This window comes from Melanostigma gelatinosum (genome assembly GCF_949748355.1).
Source record: "Melanostigma gelatinosum genome assembly, chromosome: 8".
In the NCBI taxonomy this organism is placed as follows: domain Eukaryota; kingdom Metazoa; phylum Chordata; class Actinopteri; order Perciformes; family Zoarcidae; genus Melanostigma; species Melanostigma gelatinosum.
This window is the reverse complement of record NC_136641.1, coordinates 23,783,055-23,801,600: the sequence shown is the minus strand read 5'-3', so window position 1 is coordinate 23,801,600 and position 18,546 is coordinate 23,783,055. Positions and strand designations below refer to the sequence as shown.

Below are 18,546 nucleotides of genomic sequence, written 5' to 3'. Positions count from 1 at the left end.
TTGCTCAGGAGCAATGGAAGGTTGTTGGTGTTGAGCGGTTCTTCAGAAAGCTGCAAGCAGCAACACCGCAGCTGTTCTGAACCGGCATGTTTTCAATGGTATTATTAATGAAACATTGTGCCTGTTTGTTTTTTTTTGTCAACCTTAAATTCAGCATCTGCATTAGATGATATTTGAGGTGTTTAATACTTTACAACACATGCAGGGAATAAATTCACACCTCTAATTAAATCTATAAAGCTTTTTTTCCTTTATTTCTAGCTAACATCATAACAGATTCACAATTTTTAAAAATATACATTTTTGTAGCTATAACATTTAAAAAGAAAAAATCAACAGGTAAGGTTTTCTTTTTGAAAATAAAATACAAAAAAAACTAAAGTGAGATTGTGTGCTGAATCAGAGGAGATACCCGTATCTGAGTTTAAAATACTTTCATCATTTTCCCTGCCTTCAAACAAATACAGTACGTAAAAAATGAGATGGGAACAGAAGCGTGCAGTACACGGGGGTCAAGAGTATTCACAAAGCATCATGTTCCAACGTGTTATTAGCACCATTACTCCTCAGCCATGCTGCACTTTTTTTTTACTCTTTCCATCATTCAGTTTTTAATGGAAAAACACCGTGAGTGTCGAGGCGATGTGGCACAGACCTGTCTGTGTGGGCGGGATTGTCTGTTACGCAGTTTTCATTAGTGTTCTCCCTTTCTCAGAGATAATGTTAAGAACATATTGGAGGGAAATGCCTTGACGAACAATCAATTGTTTGAAATGACTCCCAGTGATGAGAATTTAAAAAAAAGGCGAAGAGTTGCTCATACATTCACCCTGCCCGCCTAGGCTGACATGTAGACATCGGCTCAGAAGCAAGAAAATAAAAAATAAATGCATTGCGAATTGACAGAGAGATTGCATTAAATCTGTTTAGCATATTTACTGTATATAACATCTGTAATGTAATATATATATATATATATATATATATATATATATATATATATGTGTATATATATATATATATATAGTCAACCTTTATTCATATATATGCACTTCTTCAATAGCGTTTACTTTCATAACACTGATTGAAAATCGATACCCTGCAGAAAACACTGTCAGTAAGTAGGTGTGTGGGACGACCATTACAAAAACAGAGTGACCACAGACAAGTGCTTGATTGTCTCACTAAATGTCTTCAGTGTGTCAGTAAGGAGCCATCGAGAGATCCTTCAGCTGCTGCTCCTCTCAGGGCTGTTCTAAGTGAGGTTGAGGGAAGGAAAGGAGAGGGAAAGGAAAGGAAAGGAGGATACAACTAGGGTCAGACTAGGATGGACTATAGTTAAAAGTTTGGGCAGCAGTGTGGACACCCGTAAATTGCGTTTTCTATTGTTTTAAAAAAAAAATTCCTTCCCTGCAACCCTACCTTGAGGTCTCTCCATTGTTTGTCTTGGTGGGTGCAACAGAGACAAGGAGGGTGTGTATGTGCTTATGTGTGTGTGTAAGTATGCATGTAGACGTATGCATTTCCAAGATTCTACTGCCACTTCATTAGTTTGGAGCCATGAGGTAAATCCAGGAGGCTGTCACCAGTTCCAGTTGAGTGAAGGGTATCCGGGGCAGACCAGCGCCGTTTGCGTGGACGTGGCTGCTCCGGGGTGGGAGGCTCTACAGCCGGAGCACGAGGAGGAGCCGGCGCAGTAGGAGCTGGGTGGTGAGGAAGAGGAAGAGGGGGAGGAGGAGGTGGAGGCGGCATCTCCTCCCTGTGCGATCTGCTGGGTTCTCCTGCAGCCTTGGTGGGGAGGAGTTGCGTGCGATGGGCCCTGGAGCCGGTACGCGAGTGTGTCCGGTGGGTTTGGGTCGGGGTGGGGGTGAGAGCCAGGCAGACATCCCCCTCCATGAGCTGGCGGCAGGGCAGGCCATACAGCTGCGTGGTTCTCTGGGGGCAGCAAGAAGACCAGCCTTGGTCCTGCACAAAGAACGGATACTCCACCAAGACCTTCAGTAACTCCTACACAGAACCACAACATTGTTACACACTCAACCAAGAGGTCTCTCATGACTTTCACTTATCATCACCACAATCTGACTTTGGTGGGTAAAAACATGTGTCAAGTATTAATTACTTCCACCTGAGAACATCTACAGCATAAATTGTGACTGATTTGCATTAATGCTCATCTTTATTCATTAAATGATGTCTGATTATGCTTTAATGTAGACATCTGCCTCTCAAGTTGTAAGCTGGAGCGAGTAACTAGAGAGAAAGCTGACCTGAGTGTTGCGGTCTGTGAGGTGGACCTGCAGGTGGCTGAAGCCTTGAGCACTGCTGGGGGAAATCAGCAGCACGGTGCAGGTGCTGAGGTGGAACTCTGGGGAGGTATCTGCGCTCCTCAGGAAGTCCTCGGTCCGCAGCTCCTCTACCCGCTTCAATCGGCCGCTGGCCAACTCGATCAGAGAACCCTTGGTGAAGTGAGGTAGGAGCGCGGGGGGAGATGGCTGAAGGGCCGGGGGTGAGGTGTGAAGATGAGAAGGAGATTGCTCCCTCCCTCTGTCTCTTTCTCTGTCCCGTCGCCTCTCGCGTTCACTGTCTCTTTCTTGGTCTTTGTCATATTGTAGGTGCTTCTCTTTGTCTCTAACTCTGAGTTTTTCTCTGTCTCTTTCTTGGTCTCTGTCCCGGTCTCTTTGCGACCTGTCATGGCTGTTAGGTAGACCCAGGGGTGAGTGTGGTGAGTTCCTTAGATTGTGCTGCCTGGGTCCTGGCTCCCTGTGCAGGTTGTACAGAGCTGTTCCTGAGGGGCTGTAGAGCGGGTAGGCCTGGACCTGAGCGCAGGGTTGGCACACCGATCCCAAGGAATAGTAGATCTGGGCTTCAGCTGATGTAACTCCGAGGGGGTCCAACAGTCCCCCTCGACCTGCCCTGGGGACTGGTCCGAGAGGATGGGGACTGGTGGAGAGTAAGCTGGTCTTAACTATCCCATGCGAATGTCTGTCCTGCAGTGAGGAATGTGGCTCAGGGCCTTCCTGAGCTTGAGAGTCTGGCAAAAATGGCCCTCCTGTATGGACACGGGACGTTAGATCCTCCTGCTGTCTCCGTCCACCGTTGGTATGGGAGCTGTGTGGACTGATGTCCAGCCTGGCTCTGCTGCTATCGTTCCCATAGTCTCCTGTGAGCAGAGGCCTGGAGGTCGAGGCAGTCCTGCTGCCTGGCCCATCCAGGCCATTGGGCCTCTTGCTCAGGTATCTGTGTCGGGCTTCAACAAAGCTTGGATCTTGAGGGTAGAGAGAGTGGTGGCTATAGAAGTAGGATGGGGAGAAGAGAGAGGAGCTGTTGTCCCGCCGGCTGCTGTTAATGTAGGACCATATCTCTCGAGAATCGGCCGGGAAGGGAGTCTTGAAGGAGGAAGCGGAGGAGGAAGGTGGGGAAGGTGGCAAGGAGAGGGGCCCTTCCCCTCTAAGCCACCTGGAGTGCTGGGGCAGGGGTGAGGGGAGAGGATCATCTCTCCAGGCGGGAGACCCTGAGCCCCTCCTCTCGCCGACCTGCCCTGGGAAAAGGGGGAGAGAGACAGAGGGAGAGTAGCTCAGGTGCCATGGTAGGGGCAGGGGCAGGGGGAGGCCTGGTGCTGGAGCAGGAAGGGGTGGAGGAGTATGTAGGAGATGGGTGTTTGGGTTAATCAGAGCTCGGCCCCTGTCACTGGCCTCCCTGCCTCCCTCCCCTCCTCCTCCGCTGGACCGACTCCGGAGCGGCACCGGGGGTTTAAACTCGTCCAGAGGGATGTGGTGTTCTACCGATCCTTGCCGAGACTCCCTCTTCTTAGGAGGGAGGCACTCTTTGCCGCGGTCGGGGCTGGGATTCATGGGTGGGCTCCAGCGGCACTGGGGGGCCCCCTGTGTGTGGGTGTAGGCTAGGTCACATGGGCCTCACGGGAGAACGAGGGGCGCAGACAGAGGGGAAGGCTGCGACACAGCATCACTGTCAGATCACTGTTGAGTCTGTTGTACTGAAGCGCCACTCACCTAGAGAACGGATGAAAGAGGACAGGAACAGAGATGGGGGAGATAAAAAAAAGGAGGGAGAGGACGGGGACAGAAGAAAGAGAGATTAAGTAAGAACATAGAAAAAAGGACAGTCTGTCAGGTCCTGGCATCAGCTGTAGTTGAGACCGTCAATCTGGTCAGACATGCAATAAAAGATTCAGCATCAAACAGATGGTGAGAAATCAGCCAGTGACTCCCTCATATAAACTACTTTAAAAAGGTTAGAAACGCTTTCTGACAGCTGCCACTAAGTAGTCATTACCTTTTGTGCACAGCGGTCGGACTGAAACTACCCGACTTACTCGTTTCATTCAAACACATTACTCCCACATGTGGACTAAAAATATATGTTGCAGCCAATGAAGTTCAGAGGCAGTGCAATATGTGTGTGAGTGTGTGTGTGTAAACGCATAGACACACACACACACACACACACGCATAGAGAGCTCACAGCAGGAGAGTTTTCATCTCTGACTCTCAGGGGATGATTGGAATATGTAGATATGTTTCTGTACCACTTTCATGAACCACCCCCACGACACCCCCGGGTGTTCTCTGTGTTCTATACGAGCTTACTACGAGCAGCCCCCACCCCTTCTCTTTCAGACGCGCACACGGACAGCAGCAGACACACAAATACTCCCTCAGGCGGCTGTACTTACTCCCCCAGTGAAAGGCAAAGCTGGTCACCGCCCACCCAAAAGCTGACAGAGACACTGTTGATATTACCACCAGTTGTTGTGGATACAGGATATGTGTCTTTGCATATTAATTATGTGTCACAGCAGGGGTGTGTGGAAATGTGTGTGATTGTCTCTGTGTGCATGCATGTGTAATTTTCTTCTTCTTTTTTTTTTTTTTTCCCGCGAGAAGTGTGTGAATGTGTTTATTTGTTTATGTCTCCGTGTGTGTGTGTGTGTGTGTTTGTGTTTGAGTCCTCAAATGTGTCAGGGAGTTTGCAGTCTTGTTTCATTCAGTGAGAAGTGCGGGGGAGCTCTACTTATTCTTCTCCAAACGTTTTAAATGAGCTCTTTTGAAGCGATGGCTGCCGCGGCGCCAGCCCAGCTGTTCCTTCCCTCCACCTCCACCAACACCACCACCACCACCACCACCGCCGCCACCACCACCACCGTCGTCGCTGCTCCCGCCACTGCCACAACACCACAGCACCATACTGCCACTCAGCCCCGCACTCACCAGCAAGTCTGTCTCAACAGCCTACCAACTCCCTGCCGTCTCACCATCCGCCACACTGTCTCCATGGCAACTGTGTCCACACACACACACACACACGCATGCACGCACACACAGCCACTCTGTTAGACAGGTTGGATGGGGATACTCCATGGAGAGGCGGGTAAACTGTTGCTCATCAAGTGACTTGGTCCAAAAACAGAACAAGTGTTGGAGTGGAGCAAGCTGTTTGTGCATCTGAGTGGCAAAACTGCAAACTGGGTGGTGAGAGGAGGGGAATTAATTGTCCCAGACACTCGCATGATAGTGTGATGGAGTAGAACGTGGGAAACGCTTGTGACGGACCAAAAACATGTTGCTGTTGTGATGTAAAACCCACATCAAGTCCGATTTCATTGATTTTTTTTTTTCAGCTTGGCTGAAAGACAACATGGCCTTATGTGGGCTGAAAAGAAGCTTTGACCTCTGGGGTTCATGAATAATTGCTACTCTCGAGAAGAAAATGCCCGTTGACGGCTTCAACAATCGGAAATCCTTCCTCACCTAACCTAAGAGTATAACGTCCAAACGTTTACAGAAAACTAAATAGAAAAGAAAAAAAAATACAAAATTAATTATCAAAATTAAATTTGGCCGACTGAGAAAAAGAGAGTCCGTAACAATACTTAAAACAATCATACATGTAATAACTATCTTCAAAAATCAAAAGGTCTAATCACTCTACTCTGCTTTGGCTGCACAAGAATAGAATCCAGATTTCCCTACACAAAAATCTAGTTTCAGTATTCGTCCTCAAATGACTCCGACGCCGTTGTTTTCGACAGCCTGTCAAAAAAGACCGAATATAAACTCGCCCTAAAAAAGTAGAAGAAAACAAAGAACATAATTGTGCATGTGGAGGAGTTTGCAGAGAAGTGTCTTCGAACAGAATACTCCTACACTTTGCAGACATGCACGCAGAGCTGGAGTTTAGCTGGAGCTACAGTGCATTTAAACATATAAAATCATACAGATCTCAGCCATGATTATATTGCACTCTCTTTCCAAGGAAATGTAATACAATTATAATATAAATGCAATATGTCTTTTAAGTTACTTCAATGTTTTTAAGCTTCAAACGGCTTTAAAAATAAAGGAACAGTTTGTTCTATATTACAAAGTGAAATGCTCACATTCTTCAACTTTCTCTCATGTAATTGTCAATTTTGACACCGCTCCACCTCATCCCGCCTTTTCTCCAGTTGCATTTCTCAGGAACTGTCAAATGCATTATATACTCATGACTGCAAACCTCAAAAAAGCGGAACTACAGAATATCAAACAAAAACATCAACAGATAGTTTAGAGATGCTGTTTGCAGAGGAAAAGCAGCAAATTACCGCTCCCTTAATCCGAATGAGCAGCTAGAGAATGTGGGAGCAGGTTGATGGAGCTTCTACAGCACTTGCTGGGATGGGATGCGAGACTGACCTGAGTGCGGGCTGAGCAGACGTCCCAGTCTTGGCAGTCATTCATATTCCAGTCCTCCCAGAGGGTCAACCCACTCCTCAGCTCCCCACTGTGCTGCGCTGCTGCTCAGCAGCACTGCCACAAGTTCCAACACCCGCAGATATCTGCAGCCTCCAGCTCCACGCTGCCTCTGATCTCTGCATGCATGAAATAACACCAGCGAGCCCAACAAACTGAGGGAAAGAACTGAGAGCCTGCTATCTGTCGCTCGCTCTCTGTTGTGTATGTGACTGTGTGCGTGTCAAGTGTGTGTGTGTGTGTATGTGACTGTGTGTGTGTGTGTGTGCAAAGGGCTGAGGAAATGAGTAATATCTAGCAGTGAGAAACATGTCTGCTATGCAGAGCCACACAGGCAGACCAGTTGCTGCTGCCGCCCACTTGCTTTAATCACTGTGAGGGATACAAACATGCACACACACACACACACACACACATATTCACACATTCACACACAGACGTACACATAAACAGTCAAGGATGCAGCACGTACAGATTATATACTGGGTGGTATATGTTGACTATATGCCCCCTTTGTACTGTCTGAAAGCTTTCCACTGAAGTTTCACCAGTTGAATGACACTTTTTATTCAACATAAAAAAGTAATTAACAAATCAATCATGAAATTGTTAATCTGTATTTGTGAAAGACATGTTGCCACATACAAGAGAGGGAGGGATTGGGGCAGAGAGACGGTTGTTGAGAGACAGGTAGGAGGCTCATCATCCTACACACACTCTCAGACTTCGGCTGCCTCTGACTCAAAACCAAACCTCACATCCATCAAGCGCACACACACACACACACACACACACACAATACTTGTTCTTTTTGTTTATCTGTAGTTTTTGTCTGAATTTGTGTCCTTTGTTCTCATCAAAGCACGTTGTGACGAACCTGTTGTTAAAAGAGCTTTCATGAATAAATTAGATTTCACTTCATATTCACACACACATGTTCACACAGGCTCATACGCTAACAGGAGCGCCGCAGGAGTGCTCTGAATGATTTGCCTCAGTGATTCAGTCGGTGCGAGTGAAGTGCGTCGGTATGGCTCGTATGGCTTGTTAGGGCTGAATTGGTGACAGCGGAGCTCATTCACGGCAATAAATCAGAAGCCTGTCTGTATAGAAAGCTACAAAATGACAAACTGGCACAAGGTTGAAAATGCAACTCTATCACCCTGTCGGCAAAGAAACATCGGTTCAGACAGGCTTATGTTAATTATTGCTGCAGAAATGCAATGAAGGAAAGAAAAGGTAAATTGGAGTACAGGGAGAAATAGGATTTAATGAAGCAATCAAATCATTACTGGGAGTGAATTGTGAGGAGCAATATTTCATTTTGTTTCTGTTCGCAGTTCATGCAATCCAACCTTGCAAAGACAGAGCAGAGTGCAGACTCGTATCCAACAACGTTTTGGAGCTGGAGGTTAACCTTGTCTAACTTCTCAACCTCAACAGATTGGAAAGCTAATCAGATTTGGAAGTGTGTGCAGACACGTCAGCTCGAAGGCCACGCTGAAACGCTCTCGGTGAGGTGGCAATTGTCAAGAAAGTCTCCTCTGACATTTAGGAGAAGATTACTTTTTTTATTTGAAGCGAATGCTGTTTGAAAATGATGTGCGCTGAGGTTGTGTGGGCACACGCGCTGTCTGCTCTGGCATTTGCTGTTTCTGAGTGGGTTTATTGTAAGTATCACGATTAAAAGAGAATACTGATTTTTTTGTGTGTGTGTGAGTTTTGGAGTGTTTTGGATTTAGATTAAATCGTGTTGTGAGATTTTGCTTCCAATAGTCAAGGGCCACATTGTGATGCTTAATGTTTGCTAATGTCTTAACAAAAGTAAGAACAATGTTAATTGTTTGGCTACAAATAAATTAGAAGGAAAAAAATCTTAAAGATATCAAGAAAAAGAAAATCTGTACATAAATGCATTTATTTATGAGCAATAAAAAGGAACAAAAGGCCAAGAATTCAATGTTTTTTACTTACAGTTTACAAACAGGAAATAGTTTCTGTTACTGTAATTACAATTTGTTTAAGATTTAAAAACCTTAATAACTCATTTGAAAGTTGGCATTATTTAAGAGTAAAGCTGCCACTATAAAAAGTGAGTGTTTTAAACCCATTTCTCTTAAGGTGACAGAGTTGGATTTTCAAATTAAAGTGTCCAACACACGATCATACAAGATAACAAATATAACATTTTATCACCAATATATTAAAAGTCATGGTTGCAAGTTGGTGAGAAATCATACTTTGTATATTAAAATATATAAAGGTACTGAAATAGTAAATAATAAAATGTAGTAAAGCAAATAAACTCATCATCCTTTCGTGCTAATTACAATAATTCTACATAAATCATATCAGCGTAAGATATAAATTTCGGCTTGATAGTCCAGTCATAGTGAAAGAGGAGGAAATAGAGCAAGGACCGGGTTCATCAAAGTTTGTTTACTACTATAAAGAGATATAGAAATGACTGTTGTGCTCTACTTATGCATGCACGCTTTGATATTTAGCATATTGAACACACACACAGATCAACACCAGCAAAAAAATCAACACCAGCAAATACACAGTCGAGTCCCACTGTGCTGTCAATCATTTAGGTGCACCACTGAGACTTTTCCTCTCTCTCTCTCTCTCTGGCTTTCACAAACACACACACATGAACATACACTCACACACATAAGCACACACACACACACACACACACACACACTCACAGGGTCGGGCCTAGACAAGAAAGGTCAGATGAGTCACCCAGCAAACCAAAGTGGTGGAAGTGTCAAGTAGCAGAAGGGGTCAAAGTCGTCTTCTACAGGTTTGACTTGACATCGTCTCCTCAGCAGATTTTATCGAACATGGGAAACGTTTGACGGTTTTAGCTTCTGCTCCTTTTTAAAATTTTTAAAACAACATTTTGCCTCTTCTTTTTTTCCCCTTCCTAGTGCGTAGCCTCGTATGGGGTCTGATCACATTTCAGGCTGAGCGGGAGATCTATGATGGACGTCTGATGCAGCAGAAATTTGTTGCTGAATGTAACGGATCTGAAGAGAGGGGAGAGGAGGGGGGGGTGGGGTTCGGTTGGTAGAGGACACAGATAGACAGATAGATAGTTGGAGTGGTGAGGGGAGGGGGGGGGGAGTACTACTAGCCGTGTGTAGTGGCTTACTCCACAAGGAGCAGGGCTAAGCTGATAAAGGGACAGGGCGATACGGGCAATAGCTTATTGGGCAAAAGGCCAGGTCAGCCTTCAGGGCGCTGGCCCATTCTTCAACAGGGTGAGCCAGCAGCCCGGCACGCAAAGAGCCAATTTAAGAGTGACTCTTTCTGGATCCGTGCTCAGTCGTGAAAAGACGAGCACACTTTTTTTTGCCTTTTGATGAAGGATATAAGATCAGCAGTGGTGGGCCATCAGTGCAGCAAAGATGATACAGAATGCACCGCCTTCTTGTTGTAAGGACGCTAAAACATTGCAAGAACAGAGCTGATTGGAGGCGAGTAGTACAGCGTGAGCGATGCAGGCGAGAGGATGACGGCTGTAATGTATTGCTGGGTTAATCCCCGTGAATCCCAACTGGTGTGGCCTAAGGAAGGCTTAGTACAGTTCTGGGAGGAAATCCCCCTGTGAAGTGGTACAGGCCATTAGTCCCTTGGGTATAAATAGGGCAGCTATGGCTCCTTAAGCTGGCTTTTACGCAATATCAGTTCAAAATATGACTTGACTACCGTAATTACATGCAGGTCAGCAGAAGCAAGGAAAAAAATACTGTCCTCTTCCTCTGACCAGACTGCTGCAGAGTCTCTCTTCTTCTGCACACGTGCACGCGAGGTCAGCAGGGAGCAGGTGGAAACGGTTAACAGGTATTCTGCAAACCTTGTGGGTGAGATTTACTAAGGCGGGTTGCTGGTCGTTGTCATTCATTGACATTTAGGTGTCTACTGATGAGAAGTTTCATTTTTGCACTTTTCCACTGCCTCAATCTCTGCGGCATTTGCACCAGCTGCATCTTCAACCACAAAGAGGTGCCTTGGGTTTCATTTCGTAGGCTTCATAAGCATCACCAAGTTAAAAAAAAACATAAACATGACACAAACATCACAAACACGAGTGCCACTATTGGTGAGGCGGCTGCAATTCTTACGCAACTGCAGTGTCATGCTTTTGTGTTTCCAACCTTGCAGCTCACTTGTTTTGTCCGAAGTAGTTTTCCCTGCTTTTTTTTCTGTTCGTTCTCTAGTTTAGCAGCAAAATGTCAGCGAGCTGAATTCATACACGGTGATGAGTTCTCCACTGAGAGAGCACGGCCGGGTCTCTCCTCTGACGCTCAAGTGCCATTCATTTGCAGCGAGACTGTCTAGACTGGCTTCACAGATGCTGTCTGGATTACATTTAGCACTGCCGAACATTCAAGGCAACATTGCCGTACACTGCCATTATTGCTATTGCTCTGCAACCCCTCCCACATCAGATGCGCTGGCCAGCCACACACTTGTTTACTCAACGCGCGGCTTGTGCTGTTTGTTACAGAGGGTGCTGCAAACGACATTGAAATAGGATTGCGTGGGCTTAATGCTTGTTTTTAAAATGAAAATATGGAGAGTCCCACTTGAGAGAGAACCTTTGTCACGCAGCTATTTATTCATCTCTGCTAATACCAACAGAAAAGTTGAATTAAATTAGAGGAAGATGTTTTGCTGAGTGGTTTTTATGTTGCGAAGGATTCAAAAAAATGAATCGAGACGCAAGGACAGGGAAGGTCATACTTCAGGACACTATTGATGCCATAGGCTACAGGATGTCTCAGATGTTACACTTTCTGTACAGCGATACCAAAACCGATACACGCTGGGTCTGTCTGTACGAGGGAGCAGATCTGCTGATCCGCTGGGCTCCGGCAGGCGGAGAGGCTGGCAAAAAAACTGTGGGTGTTAAGTGGTGGGTGGCGGGGTTGAAAGGTCGTTGACTCCTATCGTTGATGAAGTGTGGAGGAGGAGGAGAACACACTGCCTGATCATGGGCAAGGGTTGGCAGGTCAGGGCCAAATAAAACGGTCCGTGCGAAAGACAAAAACTTTGATAACTGACAGATTGCACACACACACACACACACACACACACACACACACACACACACACAGCTTACACATATCACAAAGTACTTCACACGTATGTGCGTCTGAACGTAAATGCATCACATGAAATCCCACTTCCTGCACCTCCCTCTCGTGGGACACCCCCACTGACAGGTGTGTCTGTCACCTTAAAGTAGTCTGGCACGGTGTCGACTGTATCCAAACACCTGCCTGTGTTTGGGATTATTCATCACACTCCTGGCTCCTCGGCTGAGCTCCCGAGCCAATTCTCATACCCTTCAACTGTGAGAGTGCTGATCTGGGAACGGTTGGCATGGAGGTCCTCCTTGACTCATGAGCAAGTACCGTCAAAGAGATTTGTGCAAAAACAATTCGACTGACTACAAGAAGCAGACGTAGACGTCTCGATGTCGCCCGTTTGTGGACTGCCGTTTGAAGTTTGAAGCCTCGAGTTCGGCATTTTGGCCGACGCCATCGTGGTTTTTTTTGCAACCAGTGAACAGAATTGACCATGTTTAGACTACGGAGGGGTGACGTAGAGACGCCGTATACGGCTCTGACAGCGACCTGTCATTCACAAAGTAGCCCCGCCCTAAAACATACCCTGTTTCATGGTGTATTTGACACTCAATCATTTACTAAATGAACATCATGCTGGATAGAATAAGACTTGAAACTAGCGATTGAGACCATGAACTCATGTTCACAATGTTTACTGAGGTAATAAATCAAGTGAGGAGTAGAGCCATCAGCTTCACTTTTCAGACCCGAAGGTTGCCGCCTGGCAATACCGTCGTGTTGCGATACAGTTTCCTAAATAACTTGCAGTACGCCGAATTAATTGTGGCTATGGAGCCGTGAATGCGTCTGTTGACACACGGCAGCTATATTACATATTACTTGATTTGTCAGTTCACATTAGTAATTCAAAAACTATGTGAGCTGCACTTTTCATTGTAATTAAATGAAGTACAATACGAGCTAGGCTATTGTGTTAGGGCGGCACAATTCCCAGAAATGTTGCCGAACTTGACTCCCTCTCCGCGGTACGAGAGGGTGACACGCGAGGCATGTTACGTGTTGGTTCGCCCTTACTGCAGGCGTGACTTTGTGTGACAGTGAGAGTGATCATCACGCATCCTGCCATGACCCCGGCGAGCGGGAATAGGAAGAGGACAGAATATGAGAACACAAATAAGGTTACACGGGGCCATGGAGCCTGAAACAGGTGTGATCATGCAAATGTGTAGTCTCTGCGTGAATGTACTCTTCACTCTCGGAGTTTTCCCTCTCTGTCTTTCACTTTCAATCCCCCCCCCCCCACCCACCCACTCTCTGTCTTTCCCTTTCACTCAACTGGCTGGCTTTTTGAGAGCACACACTCAACGTGGGTGAGAGTGCTAGAGTATATGAGTGTCGACACAAGGTGCAGCGTGTGTGTGTGTGTGTGTGTGTGTGTGTGTGGTGCTGTAGGTGTAGCGGCACAGCAGGGCGTAAAGGAGCACTGTGATAATGACAGACCATGCGTTACATAACATGCAGATTGCATAAGGAGAAGATTTATTTTAGGTCCAGATATTGAGGATGTATAAGTTATTTTTTTTGTGTTACGTGGGTGTGTACAGCACTACGTGCACCTCTAAGTGCAAGGATGTGTGTTTGTGTGAAAATGTTCTGAAACGTGCTCTTTTTTTTGGGTGTCTTTCGAGGAGTGTGTGGGTGTAAGTAAACTAAGTGTATTATGTGTTTGTAAGATGGGGGCATGAATGTTTTCAGATTTCTTTCACAGCTATCTGCATATCAAAACAAGTATGTGGGAATGTTGGCACATTTGTGCACAGTGTGCATAAGGGTGTCTTTATTGCGAGCTCCCACTCATTATCACTTTTAGACTTCAGAGAGATTCACTTTAAAGGGGCTGATTCTCCTTGTCGGGCGCAAACCTTGTAACTTCCAGATTTCATGATTTTCGTGTTTGAGCTTGCGTTGAAAAAAATAATAAATTAAAAAACAAGCTCCTCGAGAGGCTGAACACGTTTGGTGGATCTCTCTCAGGCACAAGTAGGAGTACAGGCGGTCTACCGGTTTCATCACTCGGTTCACGTTTGGCTATGTTTGGCAACACGTCACCACCGTCATAAACACACACCTGATGAACTTGATTGGCTGTGTTGAAAAGAGGAGGGAAAAATAAATAATAAAACAACAGTAAATATGTGTAGAAAACCCTTCTTTTCACCCCTTAATATTCTTTATGGCTCAGTAATACACTCACAGCTCAAAACAACAGCATGGCGTTTGCTTTTAAATCAGAATGAATCATTTCACATTTATATGATGGGGCAGGCTACTCCTCCCAAAACATATGTAGGACTAAACCTCATGCTGTATTGTTATTCAGACCAAATAAACACATCCGTTTCCTCAGATATCTTTCCTTACATTGCCAATAAAAGAGTGTAAAGAGATTCATGTTTTGTATCTTTTAATTTCGTAATACCGTGATATAATACCGTCAACGCAAAAAAAAAAGAATTTGAAGAAACAACCCCAGTGATGTACATTTCGGGTCACATCTTCACAAGGTTATGGTCGTACAGGGTGTGTTGTGTGGAGTCACAGAAGTGAGGCGGAGCAGATCGTCTCCGTGTGCCACTGCCTTCTCTTTGCGCCTCGCTCCATGCATGAGTGTGCCCCTGTAAAAATAGACCTCTTAAAGGGCCAGCAGCCACTCAACCTTCTCCCACAAGCCTGTTCTGCTCTTCAGGGTGACAGTACTCTAAGAAACATGGGATGGGAGAACATGCTGTGTTCTCTCATTCAGCCCACAGAGACGAGTTGTATTTCTGTTTCCCACGAGATACAGAAAAATACCCACATTCAGTATTTTCTTTATGCTCACCGTTCATGAGGGCACTTCTCTGCTACAATACCAGAGTCCTAAAGCAAAGCTCCAGGTCTATGTAAGTAAGTTACTAGAATACACATATTAAACTCTATTCAAGATCTGGGTTTTGAAGCCACCTGACTACAGCTAGGAGCCCCACCTTGGCACAAATTCTCACTGTTACACCACAGAGTGTTTGCTCCAAATCGGGTAGAAATTGCTCCTTTGCATATGAGTCACACTTTGCAACTCAAAAGGAGCATTTCTTGAAGCAATCTCTCTAAGTGACACAGAACTTCCTGTACACATCCGAGGCTCGTCGTCGTAATTGCGATAAGTGAATTAAGTCAGCGGGGACAAATGTTGTGGGTCGCGCTTGAAAGACGTCTATAGCTGGGAACTCTTTGAACCTGTGAAGTGTTCCTATATGCAGCATATGGGGGCATCACTGCAGCAGAAGGACAGCGGCTGCTGTGGCAGAAATAGACATACATAATACAGAAATCATAATTGTGCGCGCCGGCGTAGTGTTTCTCCTGCGAGAATGGCGAGAAAAATGAGGAGGGCTTCGAGCGGAGTCGGTAATAGAACCACAAGCGATGCAGGAAAAACAAGACAAATTCCTCCGTTGACCGTGCGGTGTGAAGTTGTGATTACAAATTAAAAGTACATCTCCTCTCAGGTATCTTGTACACATGGTTGAATAAGAAGTTACAGTAGACATTACAGATGCCTGATGCACACCTGCACATCCTCTATTTTCATTGCACGAGACTTGCCCCCAACATCTGCACCTCCTATGTTCTCTCTCCTCCTCCCTCATTTCCCACCTCTTTCCAAATTCCCCCCCCCCCCCCCCCCCGGCTGCTCGACTAACCCCACCCTCACCAATCTCATATCTGTTCCTCCCAGTTTAAGCGGGCTCCTCCAGGGCCCCTGGCTATCTCTGGACCAGGGCTATTTAAGCCCACTGCTCTAATTCTGAAAGTCCTGATCTGCCGTCATGCTGAGTGATGAACCTCCACCTTTCTCTCTCTCTCTCTCTCTCTCTCTCTCTCTCTCTCTCTCTCTCTCTCTCTCTCTCTCTCTCTCTCTCTCTCTCTCTCTCTCTCTCTCTCCCTTTCTCTATGTCTGTCTTAGTCTTCCTCACACACTCCTTGACTGTGGATCTGTCACACTCTCCCTCTTGTTCACACTCTCTCTGTTATGCCCTTCCACACGCACAAACACTCCCACACACAGGTGCCGATGTACATGAGGGTATACGCTCATTCACACACACACACACACACACACACACACACACACACACACACACACACACACACACACACACACACACACACACACACACACACACACACACACACACACACACACACATCTCAGGCATATTTTTTCTCCCTTAATTAACCCAGCTCACTCTCGACGTGATCTGATGACAGATACTCCTGAACCGGTTTCCTCAGAGCATTTAAACACACACAGCTTAGTGTGTTTATCCCTTCATTCAAAGTTGCTAACACATCTGCGCTCCCTCTCTCCCACACTCACTCACACACACACACTCACACACACACTCAGACTCAGAGGAGGAAGCGGTGTGGTCACATACCTCGCCGGGTGCCTTCGCGTAGCAGGTAGCAGAGAGTTTACTCATTGGACCAGTAAGCAGCAGGCACGTAGGAATATCCAGTTTTGAGTGTGCAAGCCTCTTCTTCCTCTCTACTGCTCAGCCTCCCCTTCGTTCATCCTATTCCTGCCTCTCCTCCTTCTCACTCTCTAAACGCCTCTTTCCTCTCTCTATCTCCCTGCGAGTGCGCTCTCTTTCTCTCTCTCCCCAGCTCGCATGATCTCTCCAACCCCCTCCCTCCCTCCCTCCTCCTCTCTTGCCGTCGCTCTAACTGACACACACACACACACACACCTTCTATCTCACCCCTTACAACTTCAATCTACGCTCATCCCTCTGAGTAAGTCTGTCTGACACACGGTGACACTTGATAACTTTTTTCCTTTCCCCTACCTAATATGCTCCCTCCGTCCCTCCCTCCCTCCCTCCCTCCCTTCCTTCCTCTCTCTCTCCCTCCCTGGGAGTGTATAATTAGACAGAGCTCAGTGGTAATACAGTCAGGCTCATTGTGGGAGTCTTAGCATTGCTGCTCATGTTTGGCTGATAGCCCAGCGGCTTCACTCATTAACCTCCCTCGAGCTGCAGAATGGGCCAGCCCATGGGCTGGTGCTATTTGCTGCAGCACCTCAGCCTCTTGGCCTGTCGGCCAATCGCAGCCCACGCGGATGATGGGGGGGGGGGGGGGGTAAGGTGTGCCAGCCAGGCACACGGTGTCATAGGTGAGGGAGCTAAACATTATCACTGAGCATTGACATGTTGCAAGTGCAGCGCAACACCAGCTGGTCAAATCTTGACACATCAAGGATTTTGTTCGCAGTCATAATGAGTCACTTCTCTTTTAGCTTTAATCACTTGGTCATGATCTGCGTGCAGTGGCATCATGTGCTTTTCTTTCAAGCGTGAAACCACAAAAGGCCACTCACACATCTTATTGTGAAACCACTGCGAGGTATGGGAATGTCCTGTGTGTGTGTGTGTGTGTGTGTGTGTGTGTGTGTGTGTGTGTGTGTGTGTGTGTGTGTGTGTGTGTGTGTGTGTGTGTGAGTGTGTGTGTGTGTGTGTGTGTGTGTGTGTGTGTGTAGCAATAGGTCATATGCTCTCTTCACTGTACTGCCTCAGTGCATCACAAATGACCTGGCGTTACTCTTTGAACAATTCACCCTTTCTATTCGATTAGTTTATGTTCATCAGAGTTACATTATATCAGTCTTGTCTGAACTCACCTGCTCTGTGATATTATTGATTTCACAATTGTCGAACTCGCTGACAAATATTTTCTTTTTGACGCCACACCTGGGCGTGTGCTTTCGCTATCGTTTTGCCTTCGTCATCGTTGACTCAGGTCCAGGAGCTGGAAGCGTCCGGAGAGGCCGGGCCATGAGCAGCTTTCAAGGCTGGGATCTCTCTACAGGTCAAGGTCAAAAGGAAGTTAGAATCTGTGACCTGCAGTTAAGTGTGACTCTTTGTTTGATCTGTGATCGCAGTCCTCCCTGCTGGATTGAGCAATTGACCTTTTTTATTTCTTACTATTATAATTGTTGTGTTTCGTTTTCTTTCTGTGGAAATTGTAACCTGGAAAATAAATAAATAAATACAAGTGGTCTTAACTACTTTATGTATGTCTACTTAAAAATTATAAATTAAAGTTACGGTGAGGAACTTCCAACTGGTTATCAAAGAGTTATCATATGCCTCTATATGACGTGTATAAGTGAACGAGACCAGCAGAGGGAAGATGGCTGTTTTTATATCGTCAGACTGTCGGAGCCTGCTGCAGTCAAACGAGAGGTTTAAAGGGAATCTGGTGCTCGGAAACACTACCACCTTCGTCCACAGGGGCCGCCAAAATTCGCACAACATGAGAGTTCCTTGTAGTAGCTTTAAGTTCCGGGTAAACATAACATGATGTTGACCATCAATCAGTATCATGTGATGCCTTTCAAAGCTGGTTTATGACACTCAACCCAAACATGACGGCACCACTGTAACAATACCAGAAAAGAAAAATTGCTAAAAGACAAAGAAATATTGAGCAGCGTATCAGTCAGAGAAAGTGCTCACACTCTGTTTAAACACTAAGGAAAATGCAGTACTTTGATTAAAACAGTTGTTGTGTAAATGGTTTAAAATATCTTATATCTCATATTTCTATTCCTGTATTTCATTATTTTTTTTTGTACTTTG

The 18,546-nt window shown here is 45.9% G+C and overlaps 1 protein-coding gene across 2 annotated transcripts; it reads right to left on the bottom strand.

Annotated features, from left to right (window-relative positions):
• Positions 1 to 247: 247 nt before the first annotated feature.
• LOC306780876 (uncharacterized protein) lies at positions 248 to 16,556 on the bottom strand. 2 transcript variants are annotated; one of them, XM_079273390.1, is made up of 3 exons: positions 16,345 to 16,556; positions 2,271 to 4,013; positions 248 to 2,007 (listed from the first exon to the last, which is right to left on the bottom strand). In XM_079273390.1, the coding sequence occupies exons 2-3, from the start codon at positions 3,852 to 3,854 to the stop codon at positions 1,534 to 1,536; spliced, it is 2,058 nt and encodes a 685-aa protein (XP_079129516.1). In that variant the 5' UTR covers positions 3,855 to 4,013; positions 16,345 to 16,556; the 3' UTR covers positions 248 to 1,533. The 2 variants fall into 2 exon arrangements, with proteins under 2 accessions (XP_079129516.1, XP_079129517.1); XM_079273391.1 differs by lacking the exon at positions 16,345 to 16,556 and adding an exon at positions 6,699 to 6,768.
• Between the last annotated feature and the right edge of the window lie 1,990 nt (positions 16,557 to 18,546).